Here is a 26,740-nt window from a genome sequence, read left to right as displayed (position 1 = left end):
AAAACACGAACTAGTCTGGCTCACCAGTAGCATGAGATGCTCAAGATCCCTCCGCAGGGTGACAGGAGGCTCGTTACCCATCTGCAGGCTCATGTGAATCATCCGGGCATCTTCATCTGCTCGGTTTCGCAGCTGTTTCACCTTTAAAAATTCAGCCAAGGTGGAAGGGGTTGCGAAATTACCAACATGGAGCACTTCCAAAGGAGGCATTTTTCTTCTTTCAATCTGTGCCTTCTATTCATTGTGTATTTTCAGGTTAAAATGATCTCTCCCTACCAAGTACCCGCCCCCGCCTACTGAGGTCAGACCGTTTTCCCAGAGGGATCAAGGCAAGTGGAAAACGCAGGGAAAGGTCTGGACTTCTGGCCAGTATTTCATTTGTCTGCACTCATGGTTTGGTCCCAAGATCGGCCCGACAGCTGTTGTCCACCACAGGCTTGACCATATGTGCCAAAGAATAGTCAGAGCTAATTCAAAATGAACCATTAACCACCTGCAGAATGGACTCAAAAGGTACAAATTAATAATAATGATGATGGTATTTGTTAGGCGCTTACTACGTGCCAGGCACTGTACTAATATACACTGTAATTAATATATTAATTGTATACTGTATACTGCATTGTATACAGTATAATTGTATACTGTAATATAATGTACTTATATCCACTGGGGTGGATATAAGCAAATTGGGTTGGGTGCTAATGTTTTCATTCATTCATTCATTCATTCAATCGTATTGAACGCTTACTGTGTGCAGAGCACTGTACTAAGCGCGTGGGAAGTACAAATCGGCAACATACAGAGACGGTCCCTACCCAACAACGGGCTCACAGTCTAGAAGGGGGAGACACACAACAAAACAAAACAAGTAGACAGGTGTCAATACCATCAGAATAAATACAATTATAGCTCTGGTCTTGAGAGGAGAAACCCAGGTTTGAATAAGGCATCGAAACATAGAGTTACGATTTTTAAAAAAACACCTTCTCTCGCACAATTTTTGTTTTAACGAAAGAGATTTTTTTTTTTTGCAGATGACAATTGTGCTGCGAGCAAGCATCCTTCAACTAAGCCCTTTATGTCTCAAATTTCTGATAGCCGGATTTCTGAATACATTCCCTTCAAAATACATTCTTTTGAAAAGCTTTTCCTCACTACCAAAGGGCCAACTGTATTCATGCCACTTCGAGGCACCATCCTACCCACCAAAAGTCCATATTTCATAGTCTTGTCAAAAAGTGCACACAAACCTAAGGCTCCAGACCCCAGGCTACATCAAAGGGGTCGTTTTGTTTCCAAAACAGCAGAGACATTCATGCCGGATTAACGTATCAACTGGATCCATCACTTCCTAACCCATGCACCTAATGAATCTAATTTACCTTCATTGGCATAAGGGCGAGGAAGTTGGTGATGAGGTTATGGATTTTCCGGATGTAGAACTCCTCCTGGTAGAAGTTTTCTGATCCCACTACGGACTCCGTGAGGAAAAGGAAGACGTTGTCGGCAATTGCCAGCTCTGCCATCGCTTCGTCTGCTTCTGTGAATTCTGCAAGAGCTTAAGAAAATTGGGGGGGGCAGAGGGGGATAGAGAGGAGAGAGGAAGGGGAAAGGAAGGGGAAAAAGAATTAACTCAGCTCGCACGTAAAACGTCTGCAATGCTCAAAATTGCTAATGAGAGAGGGCAATTGGATAACATCTTTAACTTGTTCTGGCAAAAATGGAACTATTCAGGCTTACAGAAAAGAGAGAGAGAGACTGTCCTTCGCTTGTGAACCCTGCCCCTCCTTTCCCTCGCCTTTGGTTATCCTTTCTCTCTCCACACAACAAAGCCCATGTGAGGAGCAGCTTAGCCTAGTGGAAAGGGCATAGGCCTGAGAATCAAAGGACCTGGGTTCTAATTCCAGTTCTACCATTTGCCTGCTGGGTGACCATGGGCAAGTCACTTCACTTCTCTGTGCCTCCGTTTCCTCATCCGGAAAATGGGGATTCAGTGCCTGTTCTCTCTCCTACTTACATTGTGATCCCCAGATAGGCATGAACTGTGTCCATCTGATTATCCTGTACCTGAAGACTGTGAGCCCCCCGTGGGACCACCTGATCACCTTGTATCCTCCCCAGTGCTTAGAACAGTGCTTTGCACATAGTAAGCATTTAATAAATGCCATTATTATTATTACCTACCCTAGCACTTTGAACAGTGCTTGACATGTAGTAAGAGCTTAATACAATAAGTTACAGATCAGCCCACATAATCACTAATAATAATAATAATGGTATTTATTAAGCGCTTACTATGTGCAAAGCACTGTTCTAAGCGCTGGGGAGGTTACAAGGTTGTCCCACGGGGGGCTCACAGTCTTAATCCCCATTTTACAGATGAGGTAACTGAGGCCCAGAGAAGTGAAGTGACTTGCCCAAAGTCACACAGCTGACAGGTGGCGGAGCCGGGATTTGAACCCATGAACTCTGACTCCAAAGCCCAGGCTCTTTCCACTGAGCCACGCCGCTTCTCAATCAATACAATCAATCCAGAATTGAAATATCCTCAGGCAGTCTTGGCTGAGTTGTTAACATGGCTTGCATTAAGTTTAGATCCATGAGATTAAATTTTCAATTATCTCCCCACGTACGTAGCCCAAGATATTGTCTGCCTCACTTGAAAAGGCAAATACAAAAGTGCTACATCCGAGGTTGGCGAAAAAGGACACTTTGCTCTCCAGCGGGGAGGACCATTCATTCATTCATTCAATCGTATTTATTGAGCGCTTACTGTGCGCACAGCACTGTACTAAGCGCTTGGGAAGTACATGTGGGCAACATATAGAGACGGTCCCTACCCGCAATCATTATATACAGGACTTCCTTCATTTCAACGGTCATCAGCAAGGGGCAAGGTGTTGCTTTCTGAGGAGATCGCGTGGCCGCTTTACCAGATGCAGGGAAGCAGCCTGGCCTAGTGAATACAGCACGCGCCCGGGAGTCAGAAAGACTCGGATTCCAACTCAACCTCTGCCACTTGCCTGCTGTGTGACTTTGGGCAAGTCACTTCACTTCTCTGGACCTAAGTTTCCTCATCTGTAAAATGGGGATGAAGACTGTGAGCCCCACGCAGGACGGGGACTGTGCCCAATCTCATCAGTTTGTACTTATACCAGCACTTTCTACGGTGACTGGCACATAGCAAACGCTTAACAAGTACCATTACAAAAAAAATTGGAGATAAGTTCTTTGAGGAGAAAGACGACGACTCTAGCAAACACAACTGGGCAGCTCACTCGACCACTTCGAAAAGGAGCCTTCATGTCTGCAGCAGACAAAATGAACGTTCTACAATTACTTTCTGGTGGTAATTGTGGTAGTTGTTGAGCGCTCACTATATGCCAGGCTACTAAGCACTGGAGCAGAGACAAGCAAATCAAGCTGGACACAGTCCCTGTCCCTCATGGGGCTCCCAGTCTTAATCCCCATTTTACAGATGAGGTAACGTGGGGCCCAGAGGAGTGAAGTGACTTGTCCAAGGTCACACGGCAGACAGGCGGCAGAGCAGGGATTAGAACCCAGGTAAGATTTGATTTTGGGGTACCCCCAGCAGACACATTCCAAGTTCCGGCCCAGATTTAATTGAGAATCTCTCAACTCTCTTGCTCCTTGTACTTCCCAAGCGCTTGGTACAGTGGTCTACACACAGTAAGCATCATCATCATCATCATCGATCGTATTTATTGAGCGCTTACTGTGTGCAGACCACTGTACTAAGCGCTTGGGAAGTACAAGTTGGCAACATATAGAGACAGTCCCTACCCAACAGTGAGCTCACAGTCTAAAAGGGGGAGACAGAGAACAAAACCAAACATACTAACAAAATAAAATAAATAGAATAGATATGTACAAGTAAAATAAATAGAGTAACAAATATGTACAAACATATATACATATATACAGGTGCAGTGGGGAAGGGAAGGAGGTAAGATGGGGGGGATGGAGAGGGGGACGAGGGGGAGAGGAAGGAAGGGGCTCAGTCTGGGAAGGCCTCCTGGAGTAGGTGAGCTCTCAGTAGGGCCTCGAAGGGAGCGCTCAATAAATACGACTGAACGGCTGCGCCATTCCTGAAAATCTCTGAGACGCGAGGAACCGCGTCCTCCCGCAAATTTACCGGTCACTTCGGAGAGCTGGGAGATCCCTCGCAGTGCCAGGGCCCAGGCAAGTCTAACAGTGGCCTGCAAACCAGGGAGCTTCCAAAGCTGCGAGTCTTGAAGGCGAGCGTGGATTGACCCAATGTACTGTCTCTCTGTTAACAGGGGGAGCTGATGAATTAGATCTGGGAGGGGGAAAAAAAAAAAGTGGATCAAAAACAAATGCTCAAATACAGACTCATTTCTCAGATACAATACAGGGGGGAGTCAAACAGGTTAGTTAGCTTGGCTCTCTTGGGTCAGATACTTTACAAAAAGTGAATGTTAAGTATTTATATTCCATACTATATATACTATATATATATATACTATATACTATGTATATGTTTGTACATATTTATTACTCTATTTATTTATTTTACTTGTACATATCTATTCTATTTATTTTATTTTGTTAGTATGTTTGGTTTTGTTCTCTGTCTCCCCCTTTTAGACTGTGAGCCCACTGCTGGGTAGGGACTGGCTCTATATGTTACCAACTTGTACTTCCCAAGCGCTTAGTACAGTGCTCTGCACACAGTAAGCGCTCAATAAATACGACTGATGATGATGATGATACTGCAGATATTTTTACTGCACAAGTATGAATGACATGGCAATGACTACTGAGCATTTGGTTTCCTTTTAAGGTTTTTATTCACCTTTTCAGAGATTGTGCAAATAAATATTGCATAAACACAACTCTTATCAACTGTTCATTTTTCCCTCCTATTCACGTCAATTTCTTCAATTTTTCCTCCATGGCACTTACGTATACATCTGTTATTTATATTAATATCTCTCTCCCCCTCTAGCCTGTAAGCTTGTGTCAGCGCTTAGAACAGTGCTTTGCACACAGTAAGCGCTTAATAAATGCCATTATTATTATTGTGTGGGCAGGGAATGTGTCTACCAACTCTGTTGTACTGTACTCTCCCAAGCCCTTAGGACAGTGCTCTGCCCGTACGTGCTCAACAAATGCAACTGACTGACAGATTCTGGACATTTAACGTATTAAATGAAATGGCTTTTGAAATTAAAGTCATCTGTCTCCCCCTTTTAGACTGTGAGCCCACTGTTGGGTAGGGACTGTCTCTATATGTTGCAAACTTGTACTTCCCAAGCGCTTAGTACAGTGCTCTGCACACAGTAAGCGCTCAATAAATACGATTGATGATGATGATCTTAAACTTAACAGTCTCTCACTGGGTCCAAGCCAAAGAGAACGGACAGGACAGACCAGACCTAAACAAACAAGTTACGTTTCTGACTAAATGGCTCTGAAACTCAAAATCAATTATATTCCAGCCCAAAATAGCTGTTCATTACCAGTGACACAAATCAGAATTAATTTAGTGGCTTGAATTTGGAAAATGACTTACAATCATGATTATTTTTCCTCCCAGCAATGTTATGAAGTTGGTTGCGGGGATATTCTGAGAGGTTAAGGGATTTATCCGAAGTCCCATGGAGGTAAGTGCTAAACCTGAACCCAGAATCTCAGGAATATGAACTATTTCCAGTTTGGTGAGACTTGTTGAGCCACGCTGGACTGCTAAAATTAAACAAAGGTACTTGTGGCTCAAGAGGGGCAGGGCAATGAATGAAAAAGACTTCAGCGAAATAACTTTACAGTTGCCAGGGAATCCTTCTTTTTTGGAAGTCACCAGGGCTCAAGGTTCTAATTAGGAAAGCCAGCAAGATAAACTGGGAGATGGATTTGCAGATGCAACATAGATCCAGGTAGGGAATTCTCCACCTGCTGCTAAATCGTTCCAGTCTTCATCCCTAAGTATTCTCCAACTGCTAGGGAATAAAATGGAGCGCTCCAAAGCTCTCATTTGGGAAAGAAAAGCCAACAATGGGAAGCTATTTCCACATTATGAATTGTACACATTCAAATCAGCGCTTAGAACAGTGTTAATAATAATAATAATGATGGCATTTATTAAGCGCTTACTATGTGCAAAGCACTGTTCTAAGCGCTGGGGAGGCTACAAGGTGACCAGGCTGTCCCACGGGGGGGGCTCACAGTCTTAATCCCCATTTTCCAGATGAGGGAACTGAGGCACAAAAAATAATAATAATAATAATGATGGCATTTGTTAAGCGCTTACTACGTGCAAAGCACCGTTCTAAGCGCTGGGGGGGATACGATGGGATCAAGTTGTTCCAAGTGGGGCTCACAGAAGTGACTTGCCCAAAGTCACACAGCTGGCGGAGCCGGGATTTGAACCCATGACCTCTGACTCCAAAGCCCGGGCTCCTTCCACTGAGCCACGCTGCTTCTCTACTACCATAATTATTAACCTAGTAAATACACGTCACATTTTATCTGCATGTGCAATGGACTGAAGTTTAAATGAAAACAAAAACCACGCGAACATCTATTTCTTCTAGCATCTTTTACTCCTCCAAAGTGTTAACCACTTCATTTTCAATCCATCTTTCATAAAATGCATTTCTAACGGAGAGGCGGTGTCAGTACCTTCTCGATCCTCGGTACCCTGCTCGATAAAACTGATATCAAAGCAGTAGAGGAGAGCCATGACGAGAGCCAGATTCACGCTGTCCAGTGAGCCGTCCGCTTCAACTGTAACTCTTTCCAAATGGCCAATAAGTAGCAGGGTGTCATCTTTGCTCAAGGGGGACTGGCAGGCCCACGCAAATAGGCTTTCCGCCAGAGACTGCCGGCATTCCTTGATGAGATCCGAAACCTAGGAAACGAACGCGCCATTATCACCGTGAACACGGGACCCCGGGATTTTTCCTTTCGTTATTCCAAAATGTCTCAATTTCACTTTGATCCCAAGAGCTGCTTTTACATTTTCATGAAAGCAACCTGAAGCTATTGACTGAACGCTTACTGTGCGCAGGACGCCGTTCTGAGCGCTTGGAAAAATAAATACAACAGCGTGGGTAGGCCCGTTCCCTGTCCACAGTGAGCTTACGGTCTAGACGGTAAACTTTGGATTATCTGGGCTCGGGAAGCACACATTGGTATGGAAGAATTGTCCCCCAATCTCCTCCCGACTTACCATGAAATAGGGGCTTCCCAACTCCCAGCCTTTATTTTTTTTTTAATTAAACTTGAGAGCTTCTTCTTCCCACCCCCACCTATATTCTGGGGTACGCTAAACGGCTCTGTGTTCATCATCATCAATCGTATTTATTGAGCGCTTACTATGTGCAGAGCACTGTACTAAGTGCTTGGGAAGTACAAATTGGCAACATACAGAGACAGTCCCTACCCAACAGTGGGCTCACAGTCTAAAAGGGGGAGACAGAGAACAAAACCAAACATACTAACTAAATAAAATAAATAGAATAGATATGTACAAGTGTGTATGTGTGTTTGAGGGCTGGGGGGGGTGCGCCCAGGCTACTCGCAGTTTCTGTTTTCTGTACTTTATTGCGGATAACGGTAAATCCCAACTCATAGTCCCCGTGCCTCAGCTTCCCCCAAAACAAAAGGACACGGCAGTAACGGAGGAGAATCGATGTGGCTGGACGAGGCTGGGATATACTTAAGTCGACTGTATATATGTATATATATATATATACATATATATATATATATACCTGTATATATGGTTGTACATATTTATTACTCTATTTATTTATTTATTTATTTTACTTGTACATTTCTATCCTATTTATTTTATTTTGTTGGTATGTTTGGTTCTGTTCTCTGTCTCCCCCTTTTAGACTGTGAGCACACTGTTGGGTAGGGACTGTCTCTATGTGTTGCCAATTTGTACTTCCCAAGCGCTTAGTACAGTGCTCTGCACATAGTAAGCGCTCAATAAATACGATTGATTGATTGATTGATTGACTGTAGGCAAATCCCCGTAGTTTGTAAACTCCTTGGCTGCAGACTGCAAGCAAGGATCGCATGCGTCTCCCAACTCCCGTGTATTGTGATTTTCCTCTGCGCACAGTAAACACTCTCAGTGAAAAAGGGCATGGGCTTTGGAGTCAGAGGTCATAGGTTCAAATCCTGGCTCTGCCACTTATCATCATCATCATCATCATCATCAATCGTATTTATTGAGCACTTACTGTGTGCAGAGCACTGTACTAAGCGCTTGGGAAGTACAAGTTGGCAACATGAAGAGACGGTCCCTACCCAACAGTGGGCTCACAGTCTGAAAGACCGTGAAAAGTCTTATCAGCTTTGGGCAAGTCATTTAACTTCTCTATGCCTCAGTTACCTCATCTGCAAAATGGGGATGAAGGCTGTAAGCCCCACGTGGGACAACCTGATCACCTTGAACAGTGCTTTGCCTATAGTAAGTGCTTAATAAATGCCATTATTATTATTATTCTTCTCTGTGCCACAGTTCCCTCATCTGTAAAATGGGGATTAAGACCGTGAGCCCCTCGTGGGACAATATGATCACCTTGTAACCTCCCCAGCAATTAGAACAGTGCTTTGCACATAGTAAGCGCCTAATAAATGCCATCATTATTATTATTAAATACCACTGACTGATTAAACGTTCAACAGTCTATCGTCCCCTGTAAGCCGCAAGCTCCTTGTTGAGTGTCTACCGACTTCGCTGCATTGTACTTTCCCAAGTGCTTAGCCCAGTGCTCTGCATGCAGTTAGCCCTCAATACTACTGACTAATGGGCCAAGGCTTTTCCTATCATTAAAACGTACAATTTAAATAATAATGGTATTTGCTAAGCGCTTACTATGTGCCAAGCATTGTCCTAAGTGCTGGGGTAGACACGAGGTCATCAGGTTGCCCCACATGGGCTCACAGACTTAATCCCCATTTTACAGATGACGTAACTGAGGCATAGAGAAGTGGACTTGCCCCAAGTCACACAGCCGATAAATGGCACAGCTGGGATTAATAATAATAATAATGATGGTATTTGTTAAGCACTTACTACATGCCAAGCAATCAATCAATCGTAATTATTGAGCGCTTACTGTGTGCAGAGCACTGTACTAAGCGCTTGGGAAGTACAAGTTGGCAACATATAGAGACGGTCCACTGTTCTAAGCGCTGGGGTAGATACAAGGTCATCAGGTTGACCCACGTGGGGCTCACAGTCTTAATCCCCGTTTTACAGATGAGGGAACTGAGGCACAGAGAAGTTAAGTGGCTTGCCCAAGGTCACGCAACAGTCAAGTGGCGGAGCCGGGATTAGAACCCACGTCCTCTTGAGTCCCAAGCCCGGGTTCTTTCCACTAAGCCAAAAGGCCTTTACGTGTCTGCATTTCAGACTAGCTTTAAAAAGAAAAAAAAAAAAGAAAAGAAAAAGCTTCTGAAATAACGTTAGGACTCTTGCCTCTTTGCGATGCTTCTCACTGCCCAAACCTCGGTCCCGCTGTAGTTTCTCGAACTCGTTGTTCACATCAATTTGTGACACGAGAGTCAGGATCTTATGAGTCAATCCCTGCTCCATCAGCTCATCCGTGAAGCGGGTTGTCATGGACACCAGCTCAGGGCTGTAATGACAAAGAAACCAAATGAAGTTTCATAAGGGGAAATAATGCCGCTACCTCCGCTTTCATCACGGGGAAAGGCGCGCTAAAATTGTTAAATTGTTATTAGTTTATTCTGTCCTGGGGAGGTGGAAGCAACCCTACTCCCCAGAGAAACGGACTCCTTTTCTTCTTCAGTAAATCTAAACTAAAACCGGTGAATTTGGTCTGTTTCTCATCGGCCCGTGAATTTCCAATAAGCCAGATGATAAACTAGCACCACAACGACAGAATCATCAACAACGAAAGGGAGTTGATAACACACAAAAAAACACATTAAACACGGAGAACAAGACAATGGAACTCCGTGCCTTCTTCTGAAAAAGGTCCCCCCTTCATTTCAAAAATCACTGCCCACTCAGTCACTGGGCCTCACGTACAAGCTGGAAATTCAACGGCTCCATTACCAGAACACTTCACCTTGAAAACCGCGGCTTTTAAAACCCACTAGAATGATCAATTGATTGTAAATCAATTGTAAATTGATTGTAAATCAATTGATTGTAAATCTAAATGATTTTTTAGACCGTGAGCCCACTGTTGGGTAGGGACTGTCTCTATGTGTTGCCAATTTGTACTTCCCAAGCGCTTAGTACAGTGCTCTGCACACAGTAAGCGCTCAATAAATACGATTGATGATGATGATTGACGATGATGATCAGGACCCTCGTCACCCAGATCTAAACCGAGGCCGCACGGTGAAGCCACGCCTGAGGAAAATGCGTCGGGTTTGCCGCTTTGTCAAAGAACCGCTGCTTGGGTCAATCTTATTACTTCAGAATAGGGATTAATACAGTACAAACTGAAAGCAAAAAGCAACTAGCTATGGCACCCTGGTTCCTCCGAGGATGGTGTTTCTTGAGCCGATTTATCGATGGTATTTATCTTTGCACCTACTATGTGGAGAACACTGTCCTAATCAATCAATCAATCGTATTTATTGAGCACTTACTGTGTGCAGAGCACTGTACTAAGTGCTTGGGAAGTCCAAGTTGGCAACATATAGAGACAGTCCCTATCATCATCATCATCAATTGTATTTATTGAGCGCTTACTGTGTGCAGAGCACTGGACTAAGTGCTTGGGAAGTCCAAGTTGGCAACATATAGAGACAGTCCCTATCATCATCATCATCAATTGTATTTATTGAGCGCTTACTGTGTGCAGAGCACTGTACTAAGCGCTTGGGAAGTCCAAGTTGGCAACATATAGAGACAGTCCCTACCCAACAGTGGGATCACAGTCTAAAAGGGGGAGACAGAGAACAAAACCAAACATACTAACAAAATAAAATAAATAGAATAGATATGTACAAGTAAAATAAATAGAGTAATAAATATGTACAAGCATATGTACATATATACAGGAAGCGCTTTGGGGAGTACGATACAAGGGGAGAAGCAGCGTGGCTCAGTGGAAAGAGCCCGGGCTTGGGAGTCACAGGGTGTGGGTTCTAATCCCGGCTCTGCCACTTGTCAGCTGGGTGACTTTGGGCAAATCACTTCACTTCTCTGTGACTCAGTTCCCTCACCTGTAAAATGAGGATGAAGACTGTGAGCCCCACGTGGGACAACTTTGATTACCTCATATCCCCGCCAATGCTTAGAACAGTGCTTGACACATAGTAAGCGCTTAACAAATACCAATATTATTATTATTATTATTGTTGTCATAAGCAGACTGATTGGAGAGAGATAAGAAACCCTTCTCTTCAAGAGGTCAAACTACCAAAAATCTTGTTCCTCCCCAGTATTTCAGAAGACTGTAAGTTCACTGTGGGCAGGGAATGTGACTACTGCTGTATTGTTCTCTCCCAAGCACACAGTAAGCACTCAATTCAATAATAATTATTCACTCATTCATTCAATCGCATTTATTGAGCGCTTACTGTGTGCAGAGCACTGTACTAAGCGCTTGGGAAGTACAAGTTGGCAACATATAGAGACAGTCAATCAATCAATCGTATTTATTGAGCGTTTACTGTGTGCAGAGCACTGTACTAAGCGCTTGGGAAGTACAAGTTGGCAACATATAGAGACGGGCCCTACCCAACAGATGGCATTTGTTAAGCACTTATGATATGCAAAGCACTGTTCTAAGCGCCGGGAAGGTTACAAGGTGATCACGGGGGGCTCCCAGTCTTCATCCCCATTTTACAGGTGAGGTCACTGAGGCCCAGAGAAGTGAAGCGACTTGCCCAAAGTCACACAGCTGACCAGTGGCTGAATGGATCAAAGCAAGAAAGTGGTTCAGGGACTCTTAAGACTTAGCGGGGGCACGGAGCGATAAACTGACCTGAGTTCCAGTGTCCACGTCTTGCCCCGCCGAGACTGAATCAGGGCTTTCAGGGAATTGGCAAGGCACCGCTTCCCATCCCAGTACAGAAGGACGGCTACCAAGCCCCTGGTTAGCCCAGGGAAGTGAGGCTGCTGGTGTTCCCCTGGGGGAGGAAGCAGACACAGAATGAGCAACAAAACGCCCACTTTCCAAATACCCTCCGCTCCGCCGCAGCGGCCGCTTCCACGGCGCCGGCGCTCGTGGGGAACCACCGAGCTCCTCCACCGGGACGGATGCCGTGTCACGCGGCGGCCAGAGACGTGGTCGGATGCATAAGGATAATAATAATGATGGCATTTATAATAATAATCATCATCATGGCATTCATTAGGCGCTTACTACGTGCAAAGCCCTGTTCTAAGCACTGGGGAGGTTACAAGGTAATCAGGTTGTCCCACGGGAGGCTCACAGTTTCAATCCCCATTTTGCAGATGAGGGAAGTGAGGCACAGAGAAGTGAAGTGACTTGCCCAAAGTCACACAGCGGACTAGTGGCAGAGCTGGGATTTGAACCCATGACCTCTGACTCCAAAGCCCGGGCTCTTTCCACTGAGCCACGCTCAGCGCTTCCTATGTGCAAAGCACTGCTCTACGCGCTGGGGAGGTTACGAGGTGATCAGGTTGTCCCACGGGGGCTCACAGTCTTCATCCCCACTTTTACAGATGAGGGAACTGAGGCACAGAGAAGTTACGTGGCCTGCCCAAAGTCACACAGCTGACAGCTGGCGGAGCCGGGATTTGAACCCATGACCTCTGACTCCGAAACCCATGATCTTTCCACTGAGCCACGCTGCTTCTAGACTCTTAGCCCGTTGTTGGGTAGGGACCGTCTCTATAGGTTGCCAACTTGTACTTCCCAAGCGCTTAGGACAGTGCTCTGCACACAGTAAGAGCTCAATAAATACGACTGAATGTAGGCAGCACCCAATGTGGGGAAGGGTATTGTTGTGTATTATTATACTGGACTCTCCCAACGGCTTAGTACAGTGCTCTATGCACAGTAAGCACTCAATAAAAACTATTATTTCTACCAGGTGTGTGGCTTGGGCCCCCCCAAAAGCCGAACTCCTCTAGACTATGAGCTCATTGTGGGCAGGAATGTGTCTGTTTCTTGTCATACTGTACTGTCCCAAGAGCTTAGTACAGTGCTTTGTGCACAGTAAGCGCTCAGTAAATACGACCAACTGACTGAATAAATGAACGTTCTGCCAGATCCACACATGAACCTGGGTCAAAATGAGAAACCGGGACGGCAGGGGATAGGGAGGAGAGCGAAGGGTCGTCTTTAATTAATTAATCAATTAATGATAGTTTTTGTTAAGCGCTTACTATGTGCCAAGCACTGGGATAGATACAGGGTTATCAGATTGTCCCACTTGGGGCTCACGGTCTTAATCCCCATTTTACAGATGAGGTAATCGAGGCCCCGAGAAGCTAAGTGACTTGCCCAAAGTCACACGGCTGACAAGTGGCGGAGTCAGGATTAGAACCCACAACCTCTTACTCCCAAGCCCGCACTCTTTCCAGGGACCTGTTGGCTCGAGGGCACAGGGCTGCAACTTCTGGGGCACCAAGCCCGGCATTTTCTTTTCCAATTATACTTGCTTTTTTTGTTGTCTTTACGATGATAATCATTAAGGGCAGATTGTGCGTCAGGAACTGTTCCAAGCTATTCATTCGTTCATTCAATCGTATTTATTGAGCGCTTACTGTGTGCAGAGCACTGTACTAAGCGCTTGGGAAGTACAAGTCAGCAACATATAGACGGTCCCTACCCAACGACGGGCTCACAGTCTAGAAGGGGGAGACGGACAACAAACCCGTCTCCCATTCTAGACTGTCAGCTAGTCGTGGGAGGGGAACGTGTCCTCCAACTCCTCTGCTGTACTGTAGTCTCCCAAACGCTTACAACAGTGCTCTGCACATAGTAAGCACTCAGTACGACCGACTGATTCAGACTTTGCCTCCAAAATATTTTAGACTGCTTCTAAAATCTCAACCCTGCCCCTTAAACCCACCCTTCTTGGCCTGCTGCCCTCCAGGGTCTCCCAATCTACCTGAGGATCAAAGACCGGCTGCTGAAGGAGGTCTGTGTCCGCCCTGACTAACTTATATCTACCGCAGCGTTTAGTACAGTGCCTGGCACATAGTAAGTGCCTGGCTGGACGCAGTTCACGTCGCCCATGGGAATCACGGTCTCGATCCCCATTTTACAGATGATGTATCTGGGGCTCAGAAGGGTGAAGTGACTTCCCCGAAGTCACACAGCAGACACGTGGAGGAGTCGAGGATTAGAACCCAGGTCCTTCTGACTCATTCATTCATTCATATATTTATTACTCTGTTTATTTATTTATTTATTTTACTTGTACATATCTATTCTATTTATTTTATTTTGTTAGTATGTTTGGTTTTGTTCTCTGTTTTCTGTTCTTTTTTCTCTGTTTGCTCTCTTTGTTCTCTGTCTCCCGCTTTTAGACTGTGAGCCCACTGTTGGGTAGGGACTGTCTCTATATGTTGCCAATTTGTACATAGCACATGTACATGTGCTAATCATTTATTACTCTATTTATTTATTTATTTTACTTGTACATATCTATTCTATTTATTTTATTTTGTTAGTATGTTTGGTTTTGTTCTCTGTCTCCCCCTTTTAGACTGTGAGCCCACTGTCGGGTAGGGACTGTCTCTATATGTTGCCAATTTGTACTTCCCAAGCGCTTAGTACAGTGCTCTGCACACAGTAAGCGCTCAATAAATACGATTGATGATGATGATTCACGCAATCGTATTTATTCAGCGCTTACTGCATGCAGAGCACTGTACTGAGCGCTTGGGAAGTACAAGTTGGCAACATATTGAGCCAACAATGGGCTCACAGTCTAGAAGGAGGAGACAGACAACCAAACACATTAACAAAATAAAATAGAATAGTAAACATGTACAAGACTCCCAGGCTGTGCGTGATCCCCTGAGCCACGCTGCCTCTCGAGAACGCTTCGAAAAACTGACACGCTGAAATTGCGACCGAGTCCTTTCACTGGGTCAGATTCCGGCGACGTGCGTCGATGGGTCAAAGAAGTCGGACTGCCTTGGGCTCAGTGCCAACTTACCGGCCAAGAGCAGTTCGACCGCCGCCAGCTCCCCGATATCGAAGAGGTCGCTGAGGATAAAAGCCTCCCTGATGAGCTGCTCTGGAAGAAGGCGCGTTCCTTGCTGTCCCTGGATGGCGACTCCCTCCGTGCTGGCTTTCTGAATCTTCTCATGCTGCTGAACGTTTTTGGGCTGCAAAAGGAAATTGAAAATAAAACCGGAGCGAACGCTTCTAAGATGGCACGACAAATGCAGCCACCTATATACTTCTGACGCTGCTCTTAAAGTCTCAATGGTTATGAATGGTAAAAAACGGCAACTCTATAACTTGGCTTTCAGAACGTTCTTACGCTACTACACGGTTTTAGCTGCAAAAGGAAATTGCAAATAAAAACAGAGGGAACACACAAAATGACACGACAAGCGTGGTCACCTATGTACTTTTGACACTGCTCTTAAAACCTCAAGGTTAATGGGGAACAGCAGAGAAGTTCTAAAAACTGATGAAGCATTTCTCCGACGTTTCTAGCTCCGGTCTAGAAGGAGCTTATGAAGAAATGAAGAACTGACTGCTGATTAAGTAATCAGGCCTCCATCAACAAAATTAGTCAAATTTAGAGAAGCAGCAGGGCTCAGTGGAAAAGAGCCCGGGCTTTGGAGTCAGAGGTCACGGGTTCAAACCCCGGCTCCGCCAATTGTCAGCTGGGTGACTTTGGGAAAGTCACTTCACTTCTCTGGGCCTCAGTTCCCTCATCTGTAAAATGGGGATTAAGACTCTAAACCCCCCGAGGGACAACCTGATCACCTTGTAACCCCTCCAGTGCTTTGCACATAGTAAATGCTAAATAAATGCCATTATTATTATTATTAAATTGGCATCCCTCTGAAGACTTCTTTTGTAAACGATGAAAACCTGGAGCGTCACGGGAGACTCAACAACATAGGCCTCGGCATCAACTTTAAGGGAGTGATGGGGCGATCGTTCTCTTGGGGCTGGCTTTTGGGGGGCACTGCCAGCCAGCCGCAGCATGCCCCCTCTGCCTCACCCTCTTTTAGACTGTGAGCCCACTGTTGGGCAGGGACTGTCTCTATATGCTGCCAATTTGTACTTCCCAAGCGCTTAGTACAGTGCTCTGCACACAGTAAGCGCTCAATAAATACGATTGATGATGATGACCGCTCGGAGCCACAGGGGCGGGGGTGGAGATCGATTCGAGAGAGTCACCGCCTTGGCACACCTTGTGCCCTCTAGACTGTAAGCTCACTGTGGGCAGGGAATGTGTCATATTGTGTCCTTTTAGACTGCGAGCCCACTGTTGGGTAGGGACCGTCTCTATATGTTGCCAACTTGGACTTCCCAAGTGCTTAGTACAGTGCTCTGCACACAGTAAGCGCTCAATAAATACGATTGATGATATTGTTGTATTGTCCTCTCCCAAGTGCTCAGTACAGTGCTGTGCGTACGGTAAGTGCTCAATAAACACAATTGACCGACTGACGGAGAGGACGGGGACGTTTCTCAGGACCTCGCCGGGTTCCAGGGGCAGGCTTCCCCGGGGAAGGACTCATCGGACCCTTCTCCCCCCTGCCCAGGGGCAGGGGGTTAGACTGTGAGCCCACTGTTGGGTCGGGACCGTCTCTCTATGTTGCCAACTTGTACTTCCCAAGCGCTTAGTACAGTGCTCCGCACACAGTAAGCGCTCAATAAATACGACTGACTGAAAGGGGCAGCAAGTTCAACAGGGACAAGAGCGACATGGCATTCATTCATTCATTCAATCGCATTTATTGAGCGCTTACTGTGTGCAGAGCACTGTACTAAGCGCTTGGGAAGTGTAAGTTTGCCGGCACCGTGGAACGCCCACGTCCAAAGATCAGCACAGGCGTGCCTCCGTCCCGACGGGTCCCTCCTCTTTCCCGGAACATCTTCTGCATCCTGGGCGGATTCCAAAGCAGCAGGGAGGAACGGAAAGTAACCGGGAGTAGCTTTCCCTCCTCCTTCCTCTCTCCCCTTATTATTCACGGCACTTATTACGGGCTTACTATGTGCTAAACCCTGGCGTAGGTAGAGGATAATCAGAATGGACCCATGCCCTCGCATTTGAATCAATCAATCGATCGTATTTATTGAGCCCTTATTGTGTGCAGAGCACTGTACTACGCGCTTGGGAAGTACAAGTCGGCAACACATAGAGAGGCAGGGACAACTGATATCTTACCCCCATTTTACAGATGTGGCTCGAGTCCCAACAGACCTAAGGGAAAACCGGGATTCGGTTCCAGGTCTCCTGATTTCTGGCTCCACAATCTTCCCACCAGGCCACACGGCCTCCCTTCCCTCCCCTCTTCTTCGCTTTCCTTCAAGCAGCGTGGCTCAGTGGAAAGAGCCCGGGCTTTGGAATCAGAGGTCGTGGGTTCAAATCCTGGCTGCGCCACTTGTCAGCTGTGTGAACTTAAGTCACTTAACTTCTCTGGGCCTCAGTTCCCTCATCTGGAAAATGGGGATGAAGACTGTGAGCCCCACGTGGGACAACCTGATTATCCTGTGTCTACCCCAGCACTTAGAACAGTGCTTGGCACATAGTAAGTGCTTAACAAATACCAACATTATCATTATTATTATTATTATTATTATTATTATTATTATTATTATTATTATTCCCTCCTCTTGCCCAGACTCTACTATTTGTGTGGCTCAGTGGGAAGAGCCCGGGCTTTGGAGTCGGAGGTCATGGGTTCGAATCCCAGCTTCGCCACATGTCTGCTGTGTGACCTTGGGCAAGTCACTTCACTTCTCGGAGCCTCAGTTACCTCATCTGTAAGATGGGGATGTAGACTGTGAGCCCCCCCGTGGGACAACCTGATCATCCTGTATCCCCCCCAGAGCTTCGAACAGCGCTTTGCACATGGTAAGCTCTTAACAAATGCCATCATTTTAGAGAAACAGCGTAGCTCAGTGGAAAGAGCCTGGGCTTTTGGAGTCAGAGGTCATGGGTTCGTATTCCGGCTCTGCCAATTGTCAGCTGGGTGACTTTGGGCAAGTCACTTAACTTCTCTGTGCCTCAGTTACCTCATCTGTCAAACGGGGATTAAGACTGTAAGCCCCCCGTGGGACAACCTGATCACCTTGTAACCTCCCCAGCGCTTAGAACAGTGCTCCGCACCTAGTAAGCGCTTAAGAAATGCCATTATATATATATACTGCCCCATCCATTCTACCCCCACCCTCAAAATCATGCTACGCTCTGCCCGCGCGGAGCCAGCCATCAGTTCTCTCCAAATGAAAACAGAAATTCGACAAAGTAAAGGGCTGGCTTACCGGATTTCTGAACAACGAGATAAAGTCGGGCTTGTGTTTCTTCAAAATCAAATCAACAAGGTGGATGGCTTCAGGCTGCCGCTTCCAAATGGCGTTTCCCACCGACTGCCAGATGTCTTTGTATGGCCCCCACAGGCTAGCAGCTGAAGGAGAAATCAAATCAAGTTTGAAATTTCCACTTATCGGAACAGGGCTCCTTCTCGGTATTCGGTACTACTAAACAGCTGGATGTACTGGGGACGGAGGGTCTCATTGCCGATTAAAAGCAAATTATTTAGGCCAATGAGTGTTGATATGGAAATATACCAGTCGCTTTATTTTTCCTCTGACACCACCACTCTACAATTTCCCACACCCTACAGATACAAGCCCCATCTAGCGCAGCCATTGGATAGTCAATAAATACCATCACAACCACCGATCCCGAATCCCAAGGTTTGCTTGCGGCTGGAACAAGCCGAAAACTCCAGGCTACGTCAGCTCTCCTAAAATGGGAAGCAGCACGGCGCAGTGGAGAGAGCAGGGGCCTGGGAATCGGGTCAGGGGTTCTAATCCCGGCTCGTCCGCTGCGTGGCCTTGGGCAAGTCACTTTACTTACTTCTATTTTAGTTACTCTCTCTGTAAAATGGGGTTTGAGACTGGGAGCCCCACGTGGGACAACTCGATCTGCTCAGATCCACTCCAGCCTGGCACGCGGTAAGCGCTTAACAAATACCACAATTATTATTATTACTACTAATAAGATCAGCAGAGGAAAAGCAGGCCATGTGAAGGGAGAGGCATCCTCAACAACCTTCGATCCGTTCACCCTTCTCTCCCCTCGCCATGGGGCTGACGGCCACTGTCCACGTGGCCCAACCTCGGCAAAGTGGAAAAGCTCACAAAATGGGTGATGAGGTGTTGCAGAGGGTGAAGAAAGCACAGCAGATTTCATCTACGTACAAGATTTGGCCAGAAGGTACACAAAAAATGCTTTGTCAATAGCTAAGAATCACTTTTTGTCTTCTAAACCATATATTTAACATCTTGAGATGATAATCACCTGGTAACCAAGTAAACTGGAGAGGATTAGCATTTGGATGGATTTCAGAGGGTACGACCCTAACATAAGACTTTACTATCAGTGTGAGTTTAGCTGTGACTCCATTTTTTAAACACATTTCTTCACACAACCCCAATTTATCCCTCTTACACATTTTATAGACTACGGGACCCAACCAGACCTAACTTCACAAGCCTCTATAACCCCAACTTTAACTTTAATTTTCACCATATCCTAAGACACCTTCAAAGCCACTCTGTTCCTTGTCCTGGCTCACGCATGCTTCTATTCAATCAATCAATCAATCAATCGTATTTATCATCATCATCAATCGTATTTATTGAGCGCTTACTATGTGCAGAGCACGGTACTAAGCGCTTGGGAAGTCCAAGTTGGCAACATATAGAGATAGTCCCTACCCAACAGTGGGCTCACAGTCTAAAAGGGGGAGACTATTGTCTATTGTGGTGGGCTCGGGTCAGGGTGGCATTCATTCATTCATTCACTATTTATTGAGCGCTTACTATGTGCAGAGCACTGTACTAAGCGCTTGGGAAGTCCAAGTTGGCAACATATAGAGACAGTCCCTACCCAACAGTGGGCTCACAGTCTAAAAGGGGGAGACTATTGTCTACTGTGGTGGGCTCGGGTCAGGGTGGCATTCATTCATTCATTCACTATTTATTGAGCGCTTACTATGTACAAAGCACTGTACTAAGCGCTTGGGAGGGGACAATATAACAACACATTCCTGTGAGCTCTGGACTGTGAGCTCGTTGTGGGCAGGGAATGGGATGTTATACTGACCTCTCCCAAGCGCTTAGTACAGCGCTCTGCACACAGTAAGCGCTCGATACGAATAACATTCCTGCCCACGGCGAGCTCACAGTCTATAGGGGGAGACAGATATTAGTGTAAATAAATAGATAGATAATAAATAAATTACAGATATATACAGATGGGCTATGGGGACGGGAGTTTTTTTTAGACGTGGTTTTTAGACCGTGAGCCCACTGTTGGGTAGGGACTGTCTCTGTATGTTGCCAATTTGTACTTCCCAAGTGCTTAGTACAGTGCTCTGCACATAGTAAGCGCTCAATAAATACAATTGATTGATTGGTTGACGGGAGGAGAAATGAAAGAGGGGGAGAAGAGGAGTTTGTTTTGTTTTGTTGTCTCTCTCCCTCCTAGACTGCGAGCCCGTCGTTGGGTAGGGACTGTCTCTTGCCCAATTGTACTTTCCAAGCGCTCAGTACAGTGCTCTCCACACAGTAAGCGCTCCCTAAGGAGAAGCAGCGTGGCTCAGTGGAAAGAACCCAGGCTTGGGAGCCAGAGGTCATGGGTTCGAATCCGCACTCCGCCGCTTGTCAGCTGGGTGACTTTGGGCAAGTGTGCAGAGCACTGTACTAAGCGCTTGGGAAGTACAAGTTGGCAACACACAGAGACAGTCCCTACCCAACAGTGGGCTCACAGTCTAGAAGGGGGAGCCGGAGAACAAAACCAAACATACTAACAAAATAAAATAAATAGAATAGATATGTACAAGTAAAATAAACAAATGAATAAATAGAGCAATAAATATGTACAAACATATATACATATATACAGGTATTACCAGCGCTTAGAACAGGGCTTGGCACATAGTAAGCACCTACCAAATACTATCATTATTACTATAAGTATTACCAGTTCTTATTACAGTGCTTGGCACATAGTAAGCGCCTAACAAATACCATCATTATTATAATTATTACCAGCCTTTAGAACAGTGCTTGGCACATGGTAAGCGCCTAACAAATATCATTATTAGTATTACCAGCGCTTAGAACAGGGCTTGGCACATAGTAAGCGCCTACCAAATACCATCACTATTACTATAATTATTACCAGCCCTTAGAACAGTGCTTGGCACATGGTAAGCACTCAACAAATATCATTATTAGTATTACCAGTGCTTAGAACAGGGCTTGGCACATAGTAAGCGCCTACCAAATACCATTATTACTATAATTATTAGCAGCTCCTAGAACAGTGCTTGGCACATAGTAAGCGCCTACCAAGTACCATCATTATTATCATTATTACCAGCCCTTAGAACAGTGCTTGGCACATGGTAAGCGCTTAACAAATATCATTATTAGTATTACCAGCGCTTAGAATAGGGCTTGGCACATAGTAAGCGCCGAACATTATTACTATAATTATTACCAGCCCTTAGTATTACCAGCGCTTAGAACAGGGCTTGGCACATAGTAAGCGCTGAACATTATTACTATAATTATTACCAGCCCTTAGTATTACCAGCGCTTAGAACAGGGCTTGGCACATAGTAAGCGCCGAACATTATTACTATAATTATTACCAGCCCTTAGTATTACCAGCGCTCAGAACAGTACTTGGCACATAGTAAGCGCCTACCAAATACCATCATTATTACTATAATTATTACCAGCCCTTAGAACAGTGCTTGGCACATGGCAAGCGCCTAACAAATATCATTACTATCATTATCATCAATCGTATTTATTGAGCGCTTACTATGTGCAGAGCACTGTACTAAGCGCTTGGGAAGTACAAACTGGCAACATATAGAGACAGTCCCTACCCAACAGTGGGCTCACCGTCTAAAAGTATAAAATACATTATTAGTATTACCAGCGCTTAGAACAGGGCTTGGCACATAGTAAGCGCCTACCACATACCATCATTATTACTATAATTATTACCAGCCCTTAGAACAGTGCTTGGCACATGGCAAGCGCCTAACAAATATCATTATTAGTATTACCAGCGCTTAGAACAGGGCTTGGCACATAGTAAGCGCCTACCAAATACCATCATTATTACTATAAGTATTACCAGCCCTTAGAACAGTGCTTGGCACATAGTAAGCGCCTAACAAATACCATCATTATTATAATTACTACCAGCCCTTAGAACAGGGCTTGGCACATAGTAAGCGCCTACCAAATACCATCATTATTACTATAATTATTACCAGCCCTTAGAACAGTGCTTGGCACATGGTAAGCGCTTAACAAATATCATTATTAGTATTACCAGCGCTTAGAACAGGGCTTGGCACATAGTAAGCGCCTACCAAATACCATCATTATTACTATAAGTATTACCAGCTCTTAGAACAGTGCTTGGCACATAGTAAGCGCCTAACAAATACCATCATTATTAGTATTACCAGCCCTTAGAACAGGGCTTGGCACATAGTAAGCGCCTAACAAATACCAAAATTATTACTATAATTATTACCAGCCCTTAGAACAGTGCTTGGCACATGGCAAGTGCCTAACAAATATCATTATTAGTATTACCAGCGCTTAGAACAGGGCTTGGCACATAGTAAGCGCCTACCAAATACCATCATTATTACTATAATTATTACCAGCCCTTACAACAGTGCTTGGCACATGGCAAGCGCTTAACAAATATCATTATTAGTATTACCAGCGCTTAGAACAGGGCTTGGCACATAGTAAGCGCCTGACAAATACCATTATTATTACTATAAGTATTACCAGCCCTTAGAACAGTGCTTGGCACATGGCAAGCGCCTAACAAATATCATTATTAGTATTACCAGCGCTTAGAACAGGGCTTGGCATATAGTAAGCGCCTACCAAATACCATCATTATTACTATAATTATTACCAGCCCTTAGAACAGTGCTTGGCACATGGTAAGCGCTTAACAAATATCATTATTAGTATTACCAGCGCTTAGAACAGGGCTTGGCACATAGTAAGCACCTGACAAACACCATTATTATTACTATAATTATTACCAGCCCTTACAACAGTGCTTGGCACATGGCAAGCGCCTAACAAATATCATTATTAGTATTACCAGCGCTTAGAACAGGGCTTGGCACATAGTAAGCACCTGACAAACACCATTATTATTACTATAATTATTACCAGCCCTTACAACAGTGCTTGGCACATGGCAAGCGCCTAACAAATATCATTATTAGTATTACCAGCGCTTAGAACAGGGCTTGGCACATAGTAAGCGCTTAACCAAGGCCATCACTATTACTATAAGTATTACCAGCCCTTAGAACAGTGCTTGGCACATGGCAAGCGCCTAGCAAATATCATTATTAGTATTACCAGCGCTTAGAACAGGGCTTGGCACATAGTAAGCGCTTAACCAAGGCCATCACTATTATGATTAAATTGAACGAATGAAGGAAAGGGCAGGCTTCTTGGAGGCCAAACTCACCCGAATTTACCGCCAACGGCGTGGCCATGTTGGAGGCCCCAGTAACGGCCCCCACACCGGAAGTGCGGCCTAGTCCCCCTGCCAGGCGCCTCCCCACAGGGGCCAACGCCGCCGGACCCCCCTCCTCGCCCCCAAATTCGCCCACAGAAGCCCCCCAAATTCGCCCTGCTTCTTTTCCCACACTTCCTCCTCCTTTTGGCGAAGTCGGGGCGATTATAATCGGGCGCCAAAGCGGCGAAAAAGCGGGCCAGGGCCTCCGACCGGAAGAGACGCCGCCCGCTGCCTGCTGGGAAATGTAGTCCGTGCCGCCCGTGGGGGCCTCGGCCCTGAGCCCGGCCCACTGGAAATAATCAATTAGTCAATCAATCAATCAGTCGTATTTATTGAGCGCTTACTGTGTGCAGAGCACTGGACTGAGCGCTTGGGAAGTCCAAGTTGGCAACATCTAGAGACGGTCCTAACCCCACAGGGGGCTCACAGTCTAAAAGGGGGAGACAGAGAACAAAACCAAACATTTTAACAAAATAAAATAAGTAGAATAGATATGCACAAGTAAAATAAATAAATTAATGGAGTAATAAATATGTGCAAACATATATACATATATGTTAAGCGCTTACTATTCATTCAGTCGTATTTATTGAGCACTTACAGGGTGCAGGGCACTCTACTAAGCACCTGGAAAGTACGGCATTTGTTAAGTGCTTACTATTCATTCAGTCATATTTATTGAGCATTTACAGTGTGCAGAGCACTCTACTAAGCGCTTGGAAAGTACGGCATTTGTTAAGCCCCTACTATTCATTCAGTCATATTTTTTGAGCATTTACAGTGTGCAGAGCACTCTACTAAGCACTTGGAAAGAACGGCATTTGTTAAGCGCTTACTATTCATTCAGTCGTATTTATTGAGCATTTACAGTGTGCAGAGCACTCTACTAAGCGCTTGGAAAGTACGGCATTTTTTAAGCCCCTACTATTCATTCAGTTGTATTTATTAAGCATTTACAGTGTGCAAGGCACTCTACTAAGCACCTGGAAAGTACGGTATTTGTTAAGCGCTTACTAGTCATTCAGTCATATTTATTGAGCACTTACAGTGTGCAGGGCACTCTTCTAAGTGCCTGGAAAGTACGGCATTTGTTAAGCATTTACTATTCATTCAGTCGTATTTATTGAGCACTTACAGGGTGCAGGGCACTCAACTAAGCTCATGGAAAGTACAGCATTTGTTAAGCGCTTACTATTCATTCTTCAGTTATATTTATTGAGCACTTATAGTGTGCAGGGCACTCTACTAAGCGCTTGGAAAGAACAGCATTTGTTAAGCCCCTACTATTCATTCAGTTATATTTATTGAGCACTTACACTGTGCAGGGCACTCTACTAAGCACCTGGAAAGTACGGCATTTGTTAAGCACCTACTATTCATTCAGTCGTATTTATTGAGCACTTACAGGGTGCAGGGCACTCTACTAAGCGCTTGGAAAGTACGGCATTTGTTAAGCACCTACTATTCATTCAGTCGTATTTATTGAGCACTTACAGTGTGCAGGGCACTCTACTAAGCGCCTGGAAAGTACGGCATTTGTTAAGCACCTACTATTCATTCAGTCGTATTTATTGAGCACTTACAGGGTGCAGGGCACTCTACTAAGTGCTTGGAAAGTATGGCATTTGTTAAGCACTTACTATTCATACAGTGTGCAGGGCACTCTACTAAGCACTTGGAGAGTACGGCATTTGTAAAGCACTTACTATTCATTCAGTCGTATTTATTGAGCACTTACAGTGTGCAGGGCACTCTACTAATCGCCTGGAAAGTACGGCATTTGTTAAGCGCTTACTATTCATTCAGTCGTATTTATTGAACACTTACAGTGTGCAGGGCACTCTACCAAGCACCTGGAAAGTATGGCATTTGTTAAGCGCTTACTATTCATTCAGTCGTATTTATTGAGCACTCACAGTGTGCAGGGCACTCTACTAAGCACTTGGAAAGTATGGCATTTGTTAAGCGCCTACTATTCATTCAGTCAGTCGTATTTATTGAGCACTTACAGTGTGCAGAGCACTCTACTAAGTGCTTGGAAAGCACAATTCAGCAGTAGAGACAATCCCAGCCCACACAGGGTTTACAGTCTAGAAGGGGGAAAACAGACATAATAATGATGGCATCGTAGAGAAGCAGCGTGGCTCAGTGGAAAGAGCGAGGGCTTTGGAGTCAGAGGTCATGGGTTCAAATCCCGACTCTGCCCATTGTCAGCTGTGTGACTTTGGGCAAGTCACTTAGCTTCTCTGGGCCTCAGTTACCTCATCTGTAAAATGGAGATTAAGACTGGGAGACCCCCTATGGGACAACCTCATTGAATGAATAGTAAGCGCTTAACAAATGCCATCATTATCTTATTATTATTATTATTATTATTATTATTTCCAGTGGGCCTGTAAAATGGGGATTAAGACCATCAGCTCCGTGTGGGACATGGGCTGTGTCCAACCTAATGATAAACTTTTCTCTATCCCAGTTCTTAGAACAGTGGTTGACGCACTGTACCATTATTTTGATATATTTGCCCACGGTCACAGAGCAGACATGGGATTAGAACCCAGATCATCATCAATCGCATTTATTGAGCACTTACTGTGTGCAGAGCACTGTACTAAGATCCTTCTGAGTCCCAAGCCTCGAAGCCACTGCTTCTCCATTCTGTTCTTCTTCGATCAGGGTGGAACGGGAGCCGAAAATGAGTCAGCCACATGGTGCTATTCTTTCAAAAGCCAAGAAAAGCACGGAGCTGCCTTCATAGGAACACAACATGCAAGAGCAAAGGAAGCAATACAACGCGGCCATTATACTCCCCGTTGGTCACACCCATCTTGGAGAACTGAGTCCAGTTTTCCCCCTGCTTATTCTCCAACCGAAGAGCTCTGGGACACAATCCGGGCTCCAGGACTCTCTATCTCTGCCCAACAGTAAGCGCTTAACGAATACCACCATTATTATTATTATTATTATTAAATGCCCCCTG

The 26,740-nt window shown here is 45.2% G+C and overlaps 1 protein-coding gene across 2 annotated transcripts in view; it reads right to left on the bottom strand.

Moving 5' to 3' along the window:
• The window catches only part of NUP205 (nucleoporin 205), an 89,760-nt gene extending 65,973 nt beyond the window's left edge, over positions 1-23,787 (bottom strand). The window contains exons 1-9 of one of the 2 annotated variants that reach the window (XM_038752439.1): positions 23,710-23,787; positions 18,429-18,571; positions 15,130-15,301; positions 11,976-12,120; positions 9,485-9,644; positions 6,667-6,895; positions 4,160-4,324; positions 1,386-1,561; positions 25-141 (exon numbers count right to left, since the gene is read on the bottom strand). In XM_038752439.1, coding sequence (XP_038608367.1) covers positions 25-141; positions 1,386-1,561; positions 4,160-4,324; positions 6,667-6,895; positions 9,485-9,644; positions 11,976-12,120; positions 15,130-15,301; positions 18,429-18,571; positions 23,710-23,737 — 1,335 coding nt within the window. In that variant the 5' untranslated portion in view covers positions 23,738-23,787. The remainder of the gene's footprint in view (positions 1-24; positions 142-1,385; positions 1,562-4,159; positions 4,325-6,666; positions 6,896-9,484; positions 9,645-11,975; positions 12,121-15,129; positions 15,302-18,428; positions 18,572-23,709) is intronic. The other variant, XM_038752440.1, reaches the window with a different exon arrangement.
• Positions 23,788-26,740: the final 2,953 nt, after the last annotated feature.

The sequence above is a fragment of the Tachyglossus aculeatus genome, chromosome 10 (genome assembly GCF_015852505.1).
Source record: "Tachyglossus aculeatus isolate mTacAcu1 chromosome 10, mTacAcu1.pri, whole genome shotgun sequence".
Lineage (NCBI taxonomy): Eukaryota > Metazoa > Chordata > Mammalia > Monotremata > Tachyglossidae > Tachyglossus > Tachyglossus aculeatus.
This window is presented reverse-complemented; position numbering and strand designations above follow the sequence as displayed.